This window comes from Myotis davidii, unplaced genomic scaffold (genome assembly GCF_000327345.1).
Source record: "Myotis davidii unplaced genomic scaffold, ASM32734v1 scaffold132, whole genome shotgun sequence".
Lineage (NCBI taxonomy): Eukaryota > Metazoa > Chordata > Mammalia > Chiroptera > Vespertilionidae > Myotis > Myotis davidii.
In genome coordinates this window covers 1,203,105-1,221,274 of record NW_006285258.1, presented here as the reverse complement: position 1 = coordinate 1,221,274, position 18,170 = coordinate 1,203,105, and the positions used below count along the sequence as shown (strand labels likewise).

General features: G+C 37.5%; 1 protein-coding gene across 2 annotated transcripts in view; it reads left to right on the top strand.

The window, feature by feature from the left end:
- The window catches only part of MAPK6 (mitogen-activated protein kinase 6), a 32,423-nt gene extending 16,741 nt beyond the window's left edge, over positions 1-15,682 (top strand). Inside the window, exons 2-6 of one of the 2 annotated variants that reach the window (XM_006755989.2) lie at positions 1,123-2,303; positions 2,592-2,736; positions 7,566-7,730; positions 11,623-11,824; positions 13,290-15,682. In XM_006755989.2, the coding sequence (XP_006756052.1) occupies positions 1,749-2,303; positions 2,592-2,736; positions 7,566-7,730; positions 11,623-11,824; positions 13,290-14,391 (2,169 nt within the window). In that variant the 5' untranslated portion in view covers positions 1,123-1,748 and the 3' untranslated portion in view covers positions 14,392-15,682. The remainder of the gene's footprint in view (positions 1-1,122; positions 2,304-2,591; positions 2,737-7,565; positions 7,731-11,622; positions 11,825-13,289) is intronic. The other variant, XM_015558923.1, reaches the window with a different exon arrangement.
- Positions 15,683-18,170: the final 2,488 nt, after the last annotated feature.

The window sequence follows — 18,170 nt, the reverse complement described above, 5'->3', positions numbered from 1 at the left end:
CCTCCTCAGCAGCGCTAAGGATGTCCGACTGCAGCTTAGGCCTGCTCCCCGCTGGCAAGTGGACATCTCCTGAAGGCTCCCAGGGTTCCAGAGGGATGTCTGACTGCCAGCTTATACCCATTCCCCCTGGGAGCAGGCCTAAGCCAGCAGGTGGTCATCCCCCGAGTGGTCTCAGACTGCGAGAGGACACAGGCCGGGCTGAGGGACCCTCCCCCTCCCCCGAGTGCACAAATTTTTGTGCACCGGGCCTCTAGTATTTTTTATATTCTTGTATTTCCACATGTAGAGTATGTAGGAATATGAAGCAGGCGAGAAATTAAGCCAGATTATCTGTTGTACAAAAGCTTTACTACCGTGACACAGCTGATGTTTGAAAGTCCTAGTGGTTCTCTTAAGTCACGGCTGAAGGTGATTGGAAGTTGTCACATCATGTTCAGAATGGGTTGCTTTATTTCATACTTGATACAGTTTCTCGTTGTCTTTAAATGATTGACCCTTTTCCTAGCAGGTTTGGCTCATTGGATAGAGCATCGGCCTGTGGACTGAAGGGTCCTGGTTTCGATTCTGGTCAAGGGCATGTACCTTGGTTTCAGGCTCCTGGTTCTGGTCGTGGGGCATGCGGGAGGCAACCAATCAGTGCGTCTCTCTCACATTGGTGTTTCTCTCCGACTTTCCCTCTCTCTTCTACTCTCCCTAAAAATCAGTGGAAACATAACCTCGGGCAAGGATTAACAAAAACAAAACAAGTAAACGATTGACCTTTTGAATAAAGGAATATTGCACCTGTGCCACCTTTTAGATCAAAAGTCAGCAATAGTAACCCTTTCCATTTAGGGATTAGGCTGCATTACTTGCATATACATTTAAAGGGCTACTACACTGACCTTCTAGTTGTTTCTTAGCCATGAGACACACACTCACCTTCAGTACTAACCCCTCAATCTGGAGCACTCACATAGCATCCCTAAGGCCCACCCACTCCCATACTTCCTCCTTTAGAGCTTTGTCCAGTACCACCTTATCAGATAGGCATTCCCTGACCACCCTCCCTGCCCCCTTTTGTAGAGTTGAAGAAAAGAGCATTTTCTGCAGTGGTAACTATTCTTTTTTCTCATCTCCTAGGTTGTATCAGAGTAAGATGGACGGTAGCTTTGATTGTGATTGTGGTGAGCTGGAGCCACCTGATCACTAACAAAAGACATCTGTTAACCAACAGCTGCCAGGGCTTCCTGTTGAAATATACAGCAACAAAGGAAGACAAGAAGCAAAACGGAAATAGTGCTTACCAGCACCTTAGAACGATGCTGCTCAGGACCAGTCCAACACTGAATGTATCTGCACTGTGAGGAGAATGTTCATAGAAGCCTGTTGTGTGCATATTTATTCACATTTTTGTTAAATGTTAAATCGTTTAGCACAGTAAATCTGAGTGCATAGTATGTCATTTCATTCCGTTTGAGTTTCTCGAGTGTTTTCTTTAAATGTCTGCAGAGTTGCTGCCCCTTTCTTGAACTATGAGTACTCCAATCTTTTTAATTCTCAATATGAGGAGAGCTTTTTGAGCTTTAAATCCAAGGGGAACTCAACGGGCCTGGTTGGCATATGCAATGAACATCAAGAAACCATCTTGCTGTGGAAGCAAAGTTGTTTTTCTTCTCCCTTTTTGAAAGATCCTTTTGATGCCAGTTTTCTTCCTTGTTTACATAGTTCAACAATTCGAAAGGAAAAGGCAATAGTAGGGTTTCAAAATGGCAGAGAAATTTGAAAGTCTCATGAACATTCATGGTTTTGATCTGGGCTCTAGGTATATGGACTTAAAACCATTGGGCTGTGGAGGCAATGGTTTGGTTTTTTCTGCTGTAGACAATGACTGTGACAAAAGAGTAGCCATCAAGAAAATTGTCCTTACTGATCCCCAGAGTGTCAAACATGCTCTACGTGAAATCAAAATCATTAGAAGACTTGACCATGATAACATTGTGAAAGTGTTTGAAATTCTTGGTCCTAGTGGAAACCAGTTAACAGATGATGTGGGCTCTCTTACCGAACTGAACAGTGTTTACATTGTTCAGGAGTACATGGAGACAGACTTGGCTAATGTGCTGGAGCAGGGCCCTTTACTGGAAGAGCATGCCCGGCTTTTCATGTATCAGCTGCTACGTGGGCTCAAATATATCCACTCTGCAAACGTACTGCACAGAGATCTCAAACCAGCTAATCTTTTCATTAATACTGAAGACTTGGTGCTGAAGATAGGTGACTTTGGTCTTGCGCGGATCATGGATCCCCATTATTCCCATAAGGTATGTGGAAAGCCAGCTCAGACAGACCTTGATTGATGTACATCATTAGGAATATGTACTTTTGTATTTCCTTTATGTATTGTGGCAGAATTTTTAGTTATTTATATTAAATTTTACACAATACAGTACCTTTTTACTTTTTATCCTCACCTGAGGACATGCTTAGAATCAATAATATTTTAGGATTTCACAATTATGGTTATTTTTTGTTTTGTAGATCCAGAATTCTTTATGTACTATTCTTCTGCTAAAATAAAAAATTAAAGTATATTTTTATTTCTTTTTCAGGGTCATCTTTCTGAAGGATTGGTTACTAAATGGTACAGATCTCCGCGTCTTTTACTTTCTCCTAATAATTATACTAAAGCCATTGACATGTGGGCTGCAGGCTGCATCTTTGCTGAAATGCTGACTGGTAAAACCCTCTTTGCAGGTTAGAAAGTTAAAATATATGGGGTAAAATTTCAGAAAGAATTGTGTATGTATCTATGAAGAAATACTCATCTAAGACTTAAAACAATTTATTATAGTCTGGAATAGTAAAATGTAAAGATTAAATGGTATTTTTAATATTTTAAAAGTTGAGAAAACTTATTCACATATTCACTGAATTGTTTACTCAGTTAATTTAGTGAGAATTATAGTGTTCTGCCCTGGCTGGTTAGCACAGTTGGCTAGAGCATCATCGCGTTATGCTAAGGTTGTGGGTTCAATCCCCAATCAGGGCACATACAAAAAGCAACCAAAGAATGCATAAATAAGTGGAATAATAAGTCAATGTTTCTCTCTTTCTCTCTCAAATCAATACATTTTAAAAAAGAGTTCTAGTGTTCTTTTGTATGTATTTCTTAAATATAATTTTGTATTTCTTAGATCCATGACGCTTGTTGGTAATCTGTGTCAAAGATATCTGAGTTGCCTAGTTCTGTCAGTTTTTGTCACTTCCTGGTGACATTTTTTAGTTATTACTGAAAATCTAGACATTCTTTCTTTGCCTGCCCTGCCCAGTCATCCCTGTTGTTTGAGCTGTCATATCCTGTTGCCTGCCTACTGTGATCTTTCAGAATCAAACAAACCAACTCAGATATATTTTGCTGAATTTAGTGCTATGAGGGAGTCTAAAGTGTGTGTGAGAGAGAATTTAGTCAAGATGGGAAGAGGCAAATAATCCATGAAAAAACACCAACTATCATAAAGCAAAGTTTTGAGTTGGTATAAAATTACTTAGTACAGACTCTAAAAGCTACAAACCTAGAGAAGCTATATCAGTAATGGCTGGAATGGAAGACATTAAGGAGTCAAAGGATTTTTCACTATATAGGGATAGTGAAGAATTTTGAAAGGTGAAAAGAGAGAGAGAAAGTGGTATCTGTTTATGGACATCTGTATAAATAAGGGCATGAGCCTGGCATACATGAATCAATGAGAAAAGTTTGATGAAAACAAGGTGTCATATTTATGATTGTGTAAGATGGGGCCAGAACACTTAGGAAGTAGGCAGAGGAGTTTCCATTTGAAAAAGTAGGAAATAGTAGAGTACTGAAGATTTTTTTGTTAGAGAAGTGATGTGTTGGTGATTTGGGTATTTTTCTCTCTTTTGACTTACCTTTTTTCCTCTGTAACCAATGTTAGAGTGGTCCTCCCATCATTCCCAGTTTGTAATAAGAGCAGAAGGAAGAGAATGGAACAGAGTCTGCTTACAAAAGTAATAAAAGAAAGATTAGGGTGCATAAGAAAGCTTTATTGAAAGGATCTAATTTAGAACTTTTTTCCCCTCTGAAAGATGCCCTGTAACCATTAGCACTGTTACATGAGAACTCTTAAATTTTTGAAGAAATTTCACACCGTTTTCTAAAGCAGTTGTACCATTTACATTCCCGTTAGCAGTGTATGAGTTCCAATTTCTCCATATTATTACCAACACTTATTTAAAGTGTGGTCTGTCCTATCGTCTGTCTTTCAGATGTGAGATAGTGAAAGTAGTATTTTATTGTAATTTTCATTTGTAGTTCCCTAATGATTAATGATTTTGAGCATATGTTTATTGGCCATTTCTTTGAAGAAATATCTATCCATTACCTATTTTTAAAAATATATGTAAATATATTTTAAAAATAGTTTATTGATTTTTTTACAGAGAGGAAGGGCAAGGGATAGAGAGTTAGAAACATCAATGATGAGAGAGAATCATCGATTGGCTGCCTCCTACATGCCCCCCACTGGGGATAGAGCCCACAACCCAGGCATGACATAAATGGAACCGTGAACCCTTGGTTCATAGGTCAATGCTCAACCACTGAGACCCGCCAGCCAGGCTATCCAGACCCATTGCCTACTTTTTTAAATTTATTTTTTATTTTTAATGTGCCCGCAACCAAGGTACATGTCCTTGACGGGAATCGAACCCGGGACCCTTCAGTCCACAGGCCAATGCTCTCCACTGAGCCAAACCAGTTAGGGCCCATTGTCTACTTTTTAATTGGGTTGTCTTTTTATAATTGAGGTGTAAGAGTTTTTTACATACTCTGGATACAGATCATTTATTAGATAAATGATTTGCATGTATTTTCTCCCATTCTGTGGGTTATCGCTTCATTTTCTTTTTTAAAAATATGCTTTTATTGATTTCAGAGAGGAAGGGAGAGGGAGAGAGAGATAGAAACATCAATGATGAGAGAGAATCATCGATTGGCTGCCTCCTGCATGCTCCCTACTGGGGATTGAGCCTGCTACCCGGGCATGTGCCCTGACTGGGAATTGAACCGTGACCACCTAGTTCATGTGTTAGTGCTAAACCACTGAACCACACTGGCCAGGCATCATTTCATTTTCTTGATGGTATGTTTTGAAACACAGATGATTTTAATTCTGATTAAGTCCAATTCATCTGTTTTTTTTCTTTTGTCACTTCTGCTTTTGGTGTCATATCTATGAAACTATTGTCTAACTTCTAAGAGTTTCATAGTTTTAGCTGTAAATTTAGGTCTGTGATCTATTGTGAGTTAAATTTTATGCATGGTGTGAAGCAGGGCTCGATTGTCATTCTTTTAACCTGGATATCTAGTTATTCCGGCACCATTTGTGGGAAATACTATTCTTTATCTTTTGAATTTCTCTGACCCCTTTGTCAAAAATCATGAATGCAAAATATCTTTTTGTTGCTTAGACTCAAAAGTGACACACTGTCACTTGAGCTTTATTTCATGTGTTAGAAGCAAGTCACTAAGTACACCTAACACTTACGGGGAGGTGAATTGGATATCACCCTCTGAAGAGAAGACTATCAAAGCATTTGTGGACATATTTTAAAGTTATCACAATAAAATTGTATCAAGAAAGCAAAAATTTAATTTGTTTAATTTAAAACCTAGGTAATGCTCCAAGTTGTATGAAATGGGGTCAGAATTTACTGCTGTATTGATTAAACAAAGATAGTGTATTTTTAAATGTTCATTTAGTATTCAGATATTGTTTACGTATAGCAATAAAAAGAAATTAGATAAAACAAACAAACCACCTCTAAATAGGATAACTTTTATTGTCAACTCATGTAAACTTTAAACATTTAATGGAATTATTTGTGAAAGTATTTGAAAGATCCAGCTGTAGTTTCCTTCTAATGCTTTATTGGTAGGTTTGTGAACTGTTCGATAACAGCAGCATGAAGAGAGATCTAAGTGTTTATTAGGTATAGGCCTCTCAAATGAACCAAGCAATAAAATGGCAAGGACTAAGCATTCATTGGAAATCTGTGTATTTTTAACCTATAAGAAGTGTGCTGGCCTTCTTTTTGGCACTTAATGTATCAGTTGGATCTCTAATAGCTTCTCAAAACTTTCTTTTTCTGCTGTCTTCCTCATCATAGTAAAGCAGCCACTTTTTAGTTGTTTAGGCCAAAATCATCATCCTTCACCTTGTCAGTACAAATCCTGTGGGCTTTTCCTTCAAAATATATCCAGAATCTAACCGCTTGGTATTATCTGTATTGCTACCCCCCACCCTCCAGTTCAGTCAGCTAATATTTCTTTCCTGGTCAAATACAGGACCCTCTACATAGCTTTCCTGCTTCAATATTTGCTATCTATAGTCTAGTTGCCACATAGCAGCAATAGTAGTTCTCTGAAAACAGAAGTCAGATTATGTCATTTCCCTGCTTAAACTAATGGCTTTCCATCCAGTTCAGGATAAAGCAGATCCTTTGTGTTCTCATCTTAGGCTGGGATCTGTTTCTTTGCTCCACTCTTCCCCAGCTACACTTGCCTAATTGTTAGACATGCCAGGCCTACTCTCTCCTCAGGGCCTTTGGGCCTTTTCCCATCTTCCTGGAATTTCCTTTATTCATATGAATATATGTATGTTCCCTAATTTCCTCAGCTTTCAACTTCTCAGTGAGGTATTCCTTGATCATCTTCTATGTATTAACCCTAACCCCAACAATCCTGTGTGTTCCTCCTTAGCATACTCTATTTTTCTTCATAGCATTTGTCATCATTTGACATAAATGTTTACACTTATTATCTGTTTTTCTTCACTAGATTATAAACTACATGAAGGTAGGGACTTGGTCTGATTTGTTTCATAACTATAGTCTAAAGTGCCTTGCTTATAGTAGGCACTCAGGAAAAATTTGAATGCTGAATGAATTTCTAGAAATTAGTGGAAAAGCAAAATGAATGGTTGTGGGTTTTGTTTTGTTTTTGTCACCCAATTAGCCCAAAGTCTTCTCTTTTATTTAATAGTGGTCCTGAAATGCTAACTGAGCCTAATACATAATTATAAAACTTTTTGTTTTGCAAATCTAGTTCAACCTTCCATTTTATTGATGATGAAATCAAGTCATCACCATGTTAAGTATTCCCAAAGTTATGTAGCCAATTAGGTAGTGGTATAGCTAAGACTAGAATCCAAGTCTCTTGAATCCCAATTCATTGATTCCCCTCCTCCCCCCGACTACTTTGATACCTTAACATGAGGCCAGACTTTAAGAGTTAGTTTCTTATGGAAATAAAAAGCTAAAACTAAATATATTAATAACTAGAAATTGAAATAGATAGGCTTTTTGAGAAGATTAATGATATTAAAAAAACAATGAAACCTGCTGATTAATGATTCAGCTAAAACCATTTCTTCCCCAATAGTCATTGCAATATTTAAGTTAACTTCTTAGAGCTTTAGAATGTTTATTACCAAATATGTAAACATTGAGGAATGTGTTTGTTTATATTTATATTTGGTGTGTGTTTTTTTTTAAATCTCATTCAGGTGCACATGAACTTGAACAGATGCAGCTGATTTTAGAATCTATTCCTGTTGTTCATGAGGAAGATCGTCAGGAGCTTCTCAGCGTAATTCCAGTTTACATTAGAAATGACATGACTGAGCCACACAAACCTTTAACTCAGCTGCTTCCAGGAATTAGTCGAGGAGGTATTGTGACTCAAGAATAACTGTCACAAAGTGTGTGTGTGTGTGTGTGTGTGTGTGTGTGTGTGTGTGTATAAGTAAGCAGGATCTGTGTAGAAAGCTTTAGCTTTTTATCCTTAGATGTATGACTTTCTCTTAAAAATAGTCTTTAGATATTTAAGGCATACCTAACGCTTAAACTCTCACTTTCTCTTTCTTGGCCTGGCACTTAAGCTGGGATCTGTTTTCTTTGCTCCTTTGAATCATTGTCCACATTTCAAAAAGTGCGCACCTCTCGCCTGGTTCTAACTCCTTTTACTTTTCCAGTGTATACCTCTATCATAGGTGAGCGTATTGGATCACTGGCTTTCACTAAGCTGGAATGGAATTCTGTGAGGGTTATATAAATAAGTATGAGTAAGAATGATTTAGGTATGAAAAGAGAATTTAGTTGGGCGGGGGGGAGGGGAGAAGCAAAGGCTTCAGGACAAGGAGGAAGTGGAGGAATGAGCAAAACTGCTGAGCAAACACATTACGTAAGTTTGCAGATTGGTGTTAGTATTAAGTGCTAAAGTGAAAGTTTGTGCAAGCTTGAAAGTAGTAGGAACTTGGGGAGAATCAAAACGTTGACCACTAAAGCAATTTCATATCTAAAAATACTGACATATTTTTAGGTTTGATATAAATAAGATACAAAAATCTTTAACTTTTACTAGTATAGTAATCTATCATAAAAACTTTTTTTTTTTGGAAGAGCATTAGACATGAAAAATATCTTCTTTAAAAGTTGATTGTGTCTTATATCTTTAAGAATTATATTATATTAAGAGACATCAGTGTCAGGATTATATAGTTCTGTCATGAATCACAAAGTTAGAGATACGTAGTTTCCTAAACATCTTAAACATCTGAATTATACACCCATTATTCATATTACCAATTCTGATTATTGTATGTGGTTCAAGTGGGTGTGTGTCAGTGTTTTAAAGTAGCAAGTGTTTTGAGAGGTAGTTAGGCACTAGATTGCAAATCATGTTGACATTGTCTCCTTCCCTCCCCCCAGATGTGCTTGGAACTCATATAGGAAATGCCTAAATAAAAAGGAAGCTGCTGTATTTAATTTCAACAGGTTTTGTGGGCTTCCTTTTAAGTAGTTCTACATTCCTAACCAGTCTTCGCTGTCCTCAATCAGATTCCATTGCTGGTTCTCCTGCTCCTAACCTTATAGCCCTGTCACGACATGCTGTTCATAACTGAATAGCAGTCACATAGCACTTGACTATGCCTCAGAGTTTTCTGTGGGAACATTTTAAAAATGCAGACTCTTAAGTCAGAATCCAGAGGTGGGGTGGGGAGCAGGGCAGGTATCGGTGTTTTTAAAACCTACAGGTATGGCCCTGTCAGCCAAGTTGAAAGACACTGCTTAGGGATCAAGTGGTTAGGCCAGCCGTGGGCAAACTATGGCCCGCGGGCCGGATCCGGCCCGTTTGAAATGAATAAAACTAAAAAAAAAAAAAGACCGTACCCTTTTATGTAATGATGTTTACTTTGAATTTATTATATTAGTTCACACAATCACTCCATCCATGCTTTTGTTCCGGCCCTCCGGTCCAGTTTAAGAACCCATTGTGGCCCTTGAGTCAAAAAGTTTGCCCACCCCTGGGTTAGGCTCTGGAGTGTGTCGTTGCTCTATTGCTCTGTCTTATCAAAAGAGACAAGCTAGAAATATAGGACATTGCTATTCAAGCATTGTAATCTAGCTAAATTTGAATCTTCTTTTTGCTACCCTCATTAAGGTGGGACCATGTCTCAGTCAGCTACAAACCAACCTGAATATTTGGCTCATGGCTGGAATTTATTCAATATGTGTTGAACGAGAGGCTTTGATAATGGGTTTATTAAGTTAACCATTGGACAAATATCCTTGGTATTCACAAGTGGCAGAACTGTGCTCACTAATGCAGAGTGTTTAAAGTTCTTGAGACTGAAGATCTACTTCATAGATATGCTCTATATGAATTAACACATTAAGACTAGGTCCCTTTCTAGGTAAAGTCTTTTGATGAATACCTTCTTTTTCATTTTCCTCCATCATACTTACTTCTCATCCTCCCTTTCTCTGTAGTTTACCACATAGTTCTATATCTTAGACCCATTTCCTCTAGAGCAGTGCTGTCCAATAGAACTATCTACAATGATGGGAATGCATATACTGTATATGCATATACTTGGGAGCTCAGCGTGGCTCCCAAGTTTCTTCTTTTTTTTTTTTTTTTAAATATATTTTATTGATTTTTACAGAGAGGAAGGGAGAGGGATAGAGAGTTAGAAACATCGATGAGAGAGAAACATCGATCAGTTGCCTCCTGCACACTCCCCACTGGGGATGTGCCCGCAACCAAGGTACATGCCCTTGACCGGAATCGAACCGGGGACCCTTGAGTCCGCAGACCGATGCTCTATCCGCTGAGCCAAACCAGTTAGGGCCCCAAGTTTCTTATTTCTTCCTCTTTTTATTTGCTGCCTGTAGTTCCCAAATGCTAGGGATTTTACAATATAGTCCTCTTGTGTAGTTGAATATATCTCCTCCTCCTCTCTGGGAATGGTGATTGTGCTGGGTCAACCATCCATGATTCTGTGCCTTCCAGTCTTTCTTGCCTTGAGACATGTGGGCCCAGGGGTAATTAAGACTGACTTTTTTTTTTGTTCAGGAGAACCAAACACAGTTTGATTTATTGTGAAATGACCTCCTAGGTTAGGGTAATATAATGGAGGAGAGGGGGGAGCAAAGGAAGGAATCTCAGGCCTGGGTCACTGAGGGGTATGAGCCTTATTAGGTTTCTTCTCTTTAGTCTTTATGAGACTGATTTGAGGGTTGAATGAGCTTAGTTTTAGAGAGAAGGGCTATCTTTTCCTTTGAGACAGAAGGTAAGGATAATAGGATGTGTGACAGACCATAGTGAAGAAGCAGGAATTGAGATAAATGTGAAGTGGGTTTACCTGTTGAGACTGATAGGGTAGACTGAGAGCATAAAGGGATAGTGTAGAACATTGCTGAACACAATAGCAAAGGCTAAATTGAAATTCTACAGTATGAATTTGTAGTGAGCCAGATATATATGATTTTCCATCTAGCTCTCATCAGTACTATATGGCTAATTCAGAATTGAAGATTGGTATAAGTTATAAGATATATGAATGTGGTGGTGTAAGAGCAATTTTTAGGCTGGTTATAGTGTGGTTCAGGCAGGGTGAGGAGCTTAGGAAGATCTAACAGCCTGAGATAGTGGGAAGAATTAGGTGTACAGTAGTTCCACCAGGGCCCTAAAATGATCAAGTGCATTATGTGATATGCTGGCATGAGATTGTTGTGAACAGAGATCAACAAATTATTATAACAGCTAGTCAGTGAGATGAGGGAAGAAAGGAGAAAGTCTTTTTATTAAGCACTAGATACTATGTTTTTTAAGTTTTTATATCTTATAAGATATCTCTGTCTATCCATTTTATACATGAAGAAACTGAAGTTCAGCAAATTTAAGTAACCTAGTGAATCAGTGAAGTTAGTGAGTTGCAGAGCTGAGATTAGGACCTATGTATTAGGTTGAGCCACATGAAATTGCTGCTGTTTGACCATTTTTGACTGACAAAAATGGTAGTTTCATGTGGTTCATATTAATATATTTCTTTTCTTTTATAATTGACCATAAAGTGAGATTTGGAGTACATTTCAAATTTTTGCTATGTTTATTGAATAAATGTCTTTTCTTTTTAATATATATATTAGATAGGCTAGTTTTATTTCTCTGACAAAACTTTAATTAACTTACCTTTTAATTGTATAGACTTTTTTATTTCCTTTATGAGTTGGTGGACCTTCAGTTTAGTTAAGGAGTTTTAACTCTTTCTTTTGCAGCACTGGATTTCCTGGAACAAATTTTGACATTTAGCCCCATGGATCGATTGACGGCAGAAGAAGCACTTTCCCATCCTTACATGAGCATATATTCTTTTCCAATGGATGAGCCAATTTCCAGTCATCCTTTCCATATTGAAGATGAAGTTGATGATATTTTGCTTATGGATGAAACTCACAGTCACATTTATAACTGGGAAAGGTAAATTGATCCTAAATTAGAAAAATATTTATTGTATTTTTAATAAATCATAATACAGTGAAGTTTATTTTTAAATTATATATAACACAATGTAGAGTTCTTAAAAATTTAGTAAAAGTCTCTTGGTTTAAAAGATGTTGGATGAGAAGAATCAACCTTATACTATATCTCCATAAGTATCTCAAATTTTTACATATAATTCATTATGTCATAGGATATAAATTATCATGATATTTATATTGAAATGTTTTTTCTCATGACAAAATTTATTTTGGAATGGTTAACATAAGTTCAGTATAAGGAACTTTGCTAGTCTGAACCATATAAGACATCAAAATGTATACTATACATTTTAGTTAAAGGATTTCTTCCCTCTGCCACCTTTTAGGATTTCTGAATTCTAGAGAAGTTGGATATAATTATCTTAAAAGTGGGTTGGTAACATATAATGAATCAATATTATTTAAAATCTTCAGGTGATTTTGTTACTTAGTCAGATTTGGGAATCCCCAATGACAATCTTAAAAACTTCAGGAATTCATATATTTCTGTATTTAAAAAAAAGATTGCCAATTAATAAAGAAGTTGTTAATGTTGAAATTAGTTTGTTTACTCATTGCATTTTTTTCCTCCTTAAATGTGGAGGTATTTCTGAATATGTTTATGCACATCTACCAACATCTTTTTTTTTTTCTTCCACATGGACATTTCTACCACATATATTCACATTCTTTCCAAACATACCCAGATGTGTTCCAATCTCTTCATTTTTTACCATACTTAGTTGAGTCATCTAACCTCTTTTCTGTTCCCACCTTCCCATCTCCCCAGTTGTTTTCGTGTGTGTCTCCATCTGCCTCTACCTGGGCATGCTGTGGTCTCCTTGCTGTGATGTGTCAGTAGAGGATACTGCATTGAGTAGCACATACACATGGAGAGTTTCTTTTCTACTCACTGGTGATGAGGTCCAGGAAGCCTTCATCTCTTTCTCGTCTGCCTATTACCAGTAGAGAGAAAATCTGTAAGAGACTTGATTGAGATTAGAGATCTGCATTTAGTGGCCATGAAGTGTTTTGTCTCTGTAAAACTGTGCTGGAATTAACCATCGACATGCCACCCACTCAGATGTTCACCTGCAGTTGTATTTAAGGTGGACGAAAAATAGAGAAAAGAGGAAATAAGTGTGAAATTATAATTGGTCTTATTTAAGAATGGAGGTCCCAGAGTTTTTTATTATATATTTCATTGGTAATTACCAAATATTGCTTCATATTTTTCTTTATGGTTACAAATCTTACCTGTCTATTAAGATTATAAGTTCCTGTTGGGCAGGGAAGGCTTATAGCTTTAGACTCTATTATCCCCTCATAGGCCTATTACAGTACTTTCACGTAAAGGGCACTCAGTGAATTTGCAAACGAAATTTGACACCTGGACTAACAGTAATGTATTGATTTTTTTTCAGGTACCATGATTGTCAATTTTCAGAGCATGATTGGCCTATACATAATAACTTTGATATTGATGAAGTTCAGCGTGACCCAAGAGCTCTGTCTGATGTCACTGATGAAGAAGAAGTACAAGTTGATCCTCGAAAATATTTGGATGGAGATCGTGAAAAGTATTTGGAGGATCCTGCTTTTGATACCAATTACTCCACTGAGCCTTGTTGGCAATACCCAGATCATCATGAAAACAAATATTGTGATCTGGAGTGTAGCCATACTTGTAACTACAAAATGAGGTCATCATCATATTTAGATAACTTAGTTTGGAGAGAGAGCGAAGTTAACCATTACTATGAACCCAAGCTTATTATAGATCTTTCCAATTGGAAAGAACAAAGCAAAGAAAAATCTGATAAGAAAGGCAAGTCAAAATGTGAAAGGAATGGATTGGTTAAAGCCCAGATAGCTCTAGAGGAAGCATCACAGCAACTGGCTGAAAAAGAAAGGGAAAAGAACCAGGGATTTGACTTTGATTCTTTTATTGCAGGAACTATTCAGCTTAGTTCACAGCATGAGCCTACTGATGTTGTTGATAAATTAAATGACTTGAATAGCTCAGTGTCCCAACTAGAATCGAAAAGTTTGATATCAAAATCAGTAAGCCGAGAAAAACAGGAAAAGGGAATGGCAAATTTAGCTCAATTAGAAGCCTTGTACCAGTCTTCTTGGGATAGCCAGTTTGTGGGTGGTGCGGAGGATTGTTTTCTCATAAACCAGTTTTGTTGTGAGGTAAGGAAGGATGAACAAATTGAGAAGGAAAACACTTATACCAGTTACTTGGACAAGTTCTTTAGTAGGAAAGAAGATACTGAAATGCTAGACACTGAGCCTATAGAAGATGGGAAGTTTGGGGAGAGAGGAAATGAGGAAGGATTTCTGAATAACAGTGGTGAGTTCCTCTTTAACAAGCAGCTTGAATCCATAGGCATCCCACAGTTTCATAGCCCAGTTGGGTCACCACTTAAGTCAATACAGGCCACATTAACACCTTCTGCTATGAAATCTTCCCCACAGATTCCTCATAAAACATACAGCAGCATTCTGAAACATCTGAACTAAAACACTCAGCAGACATTTCTCTTTGTATTCTTCATGAAATGTGTTTGTCTTTTTTATTACTAGTGTTTAAGTCCATTTTTTTACTTGAATCAGATGGTTTCATTTAGAAAGGATTTTATTAGTTCTTGGTTTTTAAAATTCAGACTTTTTTCCTACATGTGAGATGGTTTTCATTTTAACTGGCATGTCATTTGCACACAAAAATAAAAAATAGAGCAAAATAATGCAATGCAAGAGGAGACAAAAGAAATGCACTAAGACAAGTAAAACACATTCTCTCATAGAACAATGATCTGTTTTACAGGAAACAAAAATCTTGCCTTGAAATTTACACAGTGAGACTGTATATAATTGCATGGAAATATCTATTTTTTTCCTAAAACATTTTTCATTCATGAGTATTTTCAAGTTTTTCATACTGTATATGTTTCTTAAAACACATGATACCAGCAGCAACTGAAAATGAATGCCGAATTTGGTACACATGTGTTATCTACCTCAAGGTAACAAAAGTATGTGGCAAAACATATACCACCCATAGTGCTTCACAATATGCACTTCTATTTAGCCAGCGTTTATTGTAGTAAACTATTCTTAATAAGATTCACTCACCATTTATAAATGTTCTGGTATGCATTCTTTATAGTGAAGTGTTATTACATCATCACATCTTATTTATTTTAGCAAAGCAGTATATTTTCTGTATTTAATTATAAAGAGTTAACTTAGTTTTTGAAATTTATTTACAAATACACTTTTTCCATTTGGCACTATGGTTTGTTGCCTACTTAGCTGAATATATAATGTCAGCTTATCCTAAAGGCTGTCCCTGTACTTAATTTACTTAAGTATTCATTTTAAGTAAAGTGCTCACTGTGTATAGGAATTTGTATTTTGGAGGTGCTTGATCTATCTACAAAGAAAAATTAGGAATTACTTTATTATAAAATGCTCCTAGAAGTCTTAATTGTGTTTATTTTTAAAAAAACAACTGTAATGTTAGACTTGTGTGCATGGAAATAATTAAGGTACATCATAATTGTAGTTTAAAAGTTGTATATGATAAGACATATTTTGTTTTTACTGTATGTTTTTACTGAATGATCTATTCCCCATCCTAAGGCAAGCATGAATAAAATTAGGTTAAATGTAGCATGTGGCATTGCAGTCTCTTAGAATTTGTTTCATCCATTTTATTTTATTGAATTGAATACTGTCTGTATCTTTTTTTGGTTATCCTGTTTGAAGAAAAATGACAAATAAAACATGGCCAGCAAATATGGCTCCTGTATAACTTTTTAGGTAATTAAAATTACCTGCTAGAATGAAAATTACTAGCAGAATCTGTATCTAGTTCCACTTTATCCAGCATTTTTGAAATATGGCTATAGTTTAAGCGATATTAGACTAAAGGCTTAAAAGAAAAAGGTTCTTTATCTCTATGCAAAATCTCTTGACTTACCTTCACATAATTAAATGGAATTAAAGCTTTCTGTAGTCACGTGCTGCTTAGCGATAGGAATATGTTCTGAGAAAGGCATCCTTAGATGATTTTGTTGTGTGAACATCATAGAGTTCCATTACACAAACCTAGAAGGTATAGCCTACTACACATCTAGGCTGTATAGTATACCACTGTCTTACATGTGTCGTTATTGAAATGTTATGTGTCGCATGACTGTATATTTCAAAACTCAAGATGTGTATAGAAGCTTTGAGCTGCATAGTCAGAGGAACCTCCTTTGTGTTTTTTTCTCCAATACATCTTTTTTTAAAAAATATATATTTTATTGATTTTTTTCAGAGAGGAAGGGAGAGGGATAGTTAGAAACATCTATGAGAGAGAAACATCGATCAGCTGCCTCCTGCACACTCCCCACTGGGTATGTGCCCGCAACCAAGGTACATGCCCTTGACCGGCATTGAACCTGGGACCTTTGGGTCTGCAGGCCTATGCTCTATCCACTGAGCCAAACCGGTTAGGGCTCTCCAATACATCTTTACTTTGCTCAAGAACTTACCCTTTTACCTATCCAAATATAAATACAATTTTCCTTTTATCTCACTTTTCTGTCTTCCATCTTTGTTTAGTACATAGCCAGTTCTATTACAGTCTGGATTTCTTCCTGCCCAAGACCTATTGATTTCATCTGTAGTCACAAGTTTTAAAAAATGCAAATATTATCTGAATGAATATCATTGTCATATGTTGTGAACTGGTTTTTTTTTTTTTTAGCCTCCATTTTGACTTGATTGACAGTTTGGGTTGTACAACACTTGGTAGAGTAAGTGTTCCCCAGGCAGACAGACTATCCATTTCCATAAAACATTTAGGTAAGGAAGACAGTTATTTCCATAAGCCTATTTAAACACCCCAACATTCATAATCCCATCAATCCTTTCATTGGGAAAGCGATCTTTATGTTCTCTTAGTCTAATTGTAGCCCATGCCTGTGCTTTGCCAATATATTTTGGTGCTGCAGTTTGTGGGGCTTCCGTGTCAAGGAGTCCAGAAACTACCTCCTGACCATTTTACCCACTTTGGTGCAAAGGCTTTGGGTCTCCACTGAGGGGTCAAGTCAAGGGACCCCTGGTCCTTTTGTCAACCCTCATTTTGATCTCCCTAACCATTGCTCAAAGCAATTGCAGGTTAGATTTCTCATTATAATCTTTGAATCTTGGCTTCCAAAATGTCTCCCAAGCCAGAATAAATAAATCAGACTTGTTTGAGGCCCTTTAATCCTGAGGGTTCAGTAGGGAGTTCTTTTGGCCTGCACCACCTTTGAGTAGTATTAAAACCTTTGCTTGTACCCCATCAGTGTTCACTTTACTCATACCTAACCATCGAGGATGTGGGTGTTCATGTGCTGGGCCAGGGCTGCTGTGGTTGGGGACCCAGCATTGGCTCCTCTGGGGGTGCTCAGTGGCACGGATTCTGGGCAGCTCTCTCGGCTGAGATTAGCATAGGCAAAGACTGAAGGTCCTGAGTGGCAAAAGCTTTTCCCTGAGAGCCATGAGAGCTGATTGGGGTCTTCTGCTGTCCTTTTCCTGCGGAGAGGTCACAGCTGAGGGGCTCCCTCATGGTGACAAGCTGTGCAGGACTGGGGGCTCGGCTGACATGTAAATGCTGCCCATGCTTTTCTATGTGGCCATCTTTGATTTCTGTGCCCCAATGGGTGGCTGTAGCTTTTGCTCCCTCATTCAGCTCCATGTTGAGGCTGCTGAGCCCATGTATTCCAAAGCGCTCTCAGTGCTGTTTTCATCAGTAAGTAGCTGTTAATCATTGTTTTTCTGGAGGTACAAATGCTGGAACCTCCTACTCCACTAACCTTGCTGATGTCACACTCTTAAAAGTTTGTTGTCTTTTTTGTATAGGAAATAAAGATGGTCCTTGGGGGACAGGACTTTAGCTGAAGTGCTTCCATGGTGTAAGCTCAATCAGGACGGGGTAGGACCCAAGAAAAACTAGCTGGCTTCCGCTCCCTCCAAAGGCACCAATGATTGTCCTTGATACTGAAATTTGGCTCAGGAGATTCGACAGACATTTCAGGCAATGATGAAGGTAGAGAGATGTCTTCTTACAGGAAAAGATAAATAACTGGCCTGTTTAGATAGGAGCTGACCCATGAGAAGTATTTGGAAATGTTTCTCAGTTTGTCAAGATTTGGATCACAGACTTTTCTCAAGACCTGTGACTATATCAGCCATCACACTGAACATCAATCCTAGCTATCCCCCTTCAACCAGGGCACCTTGGGGAGAGGCACTGATCTAAACTG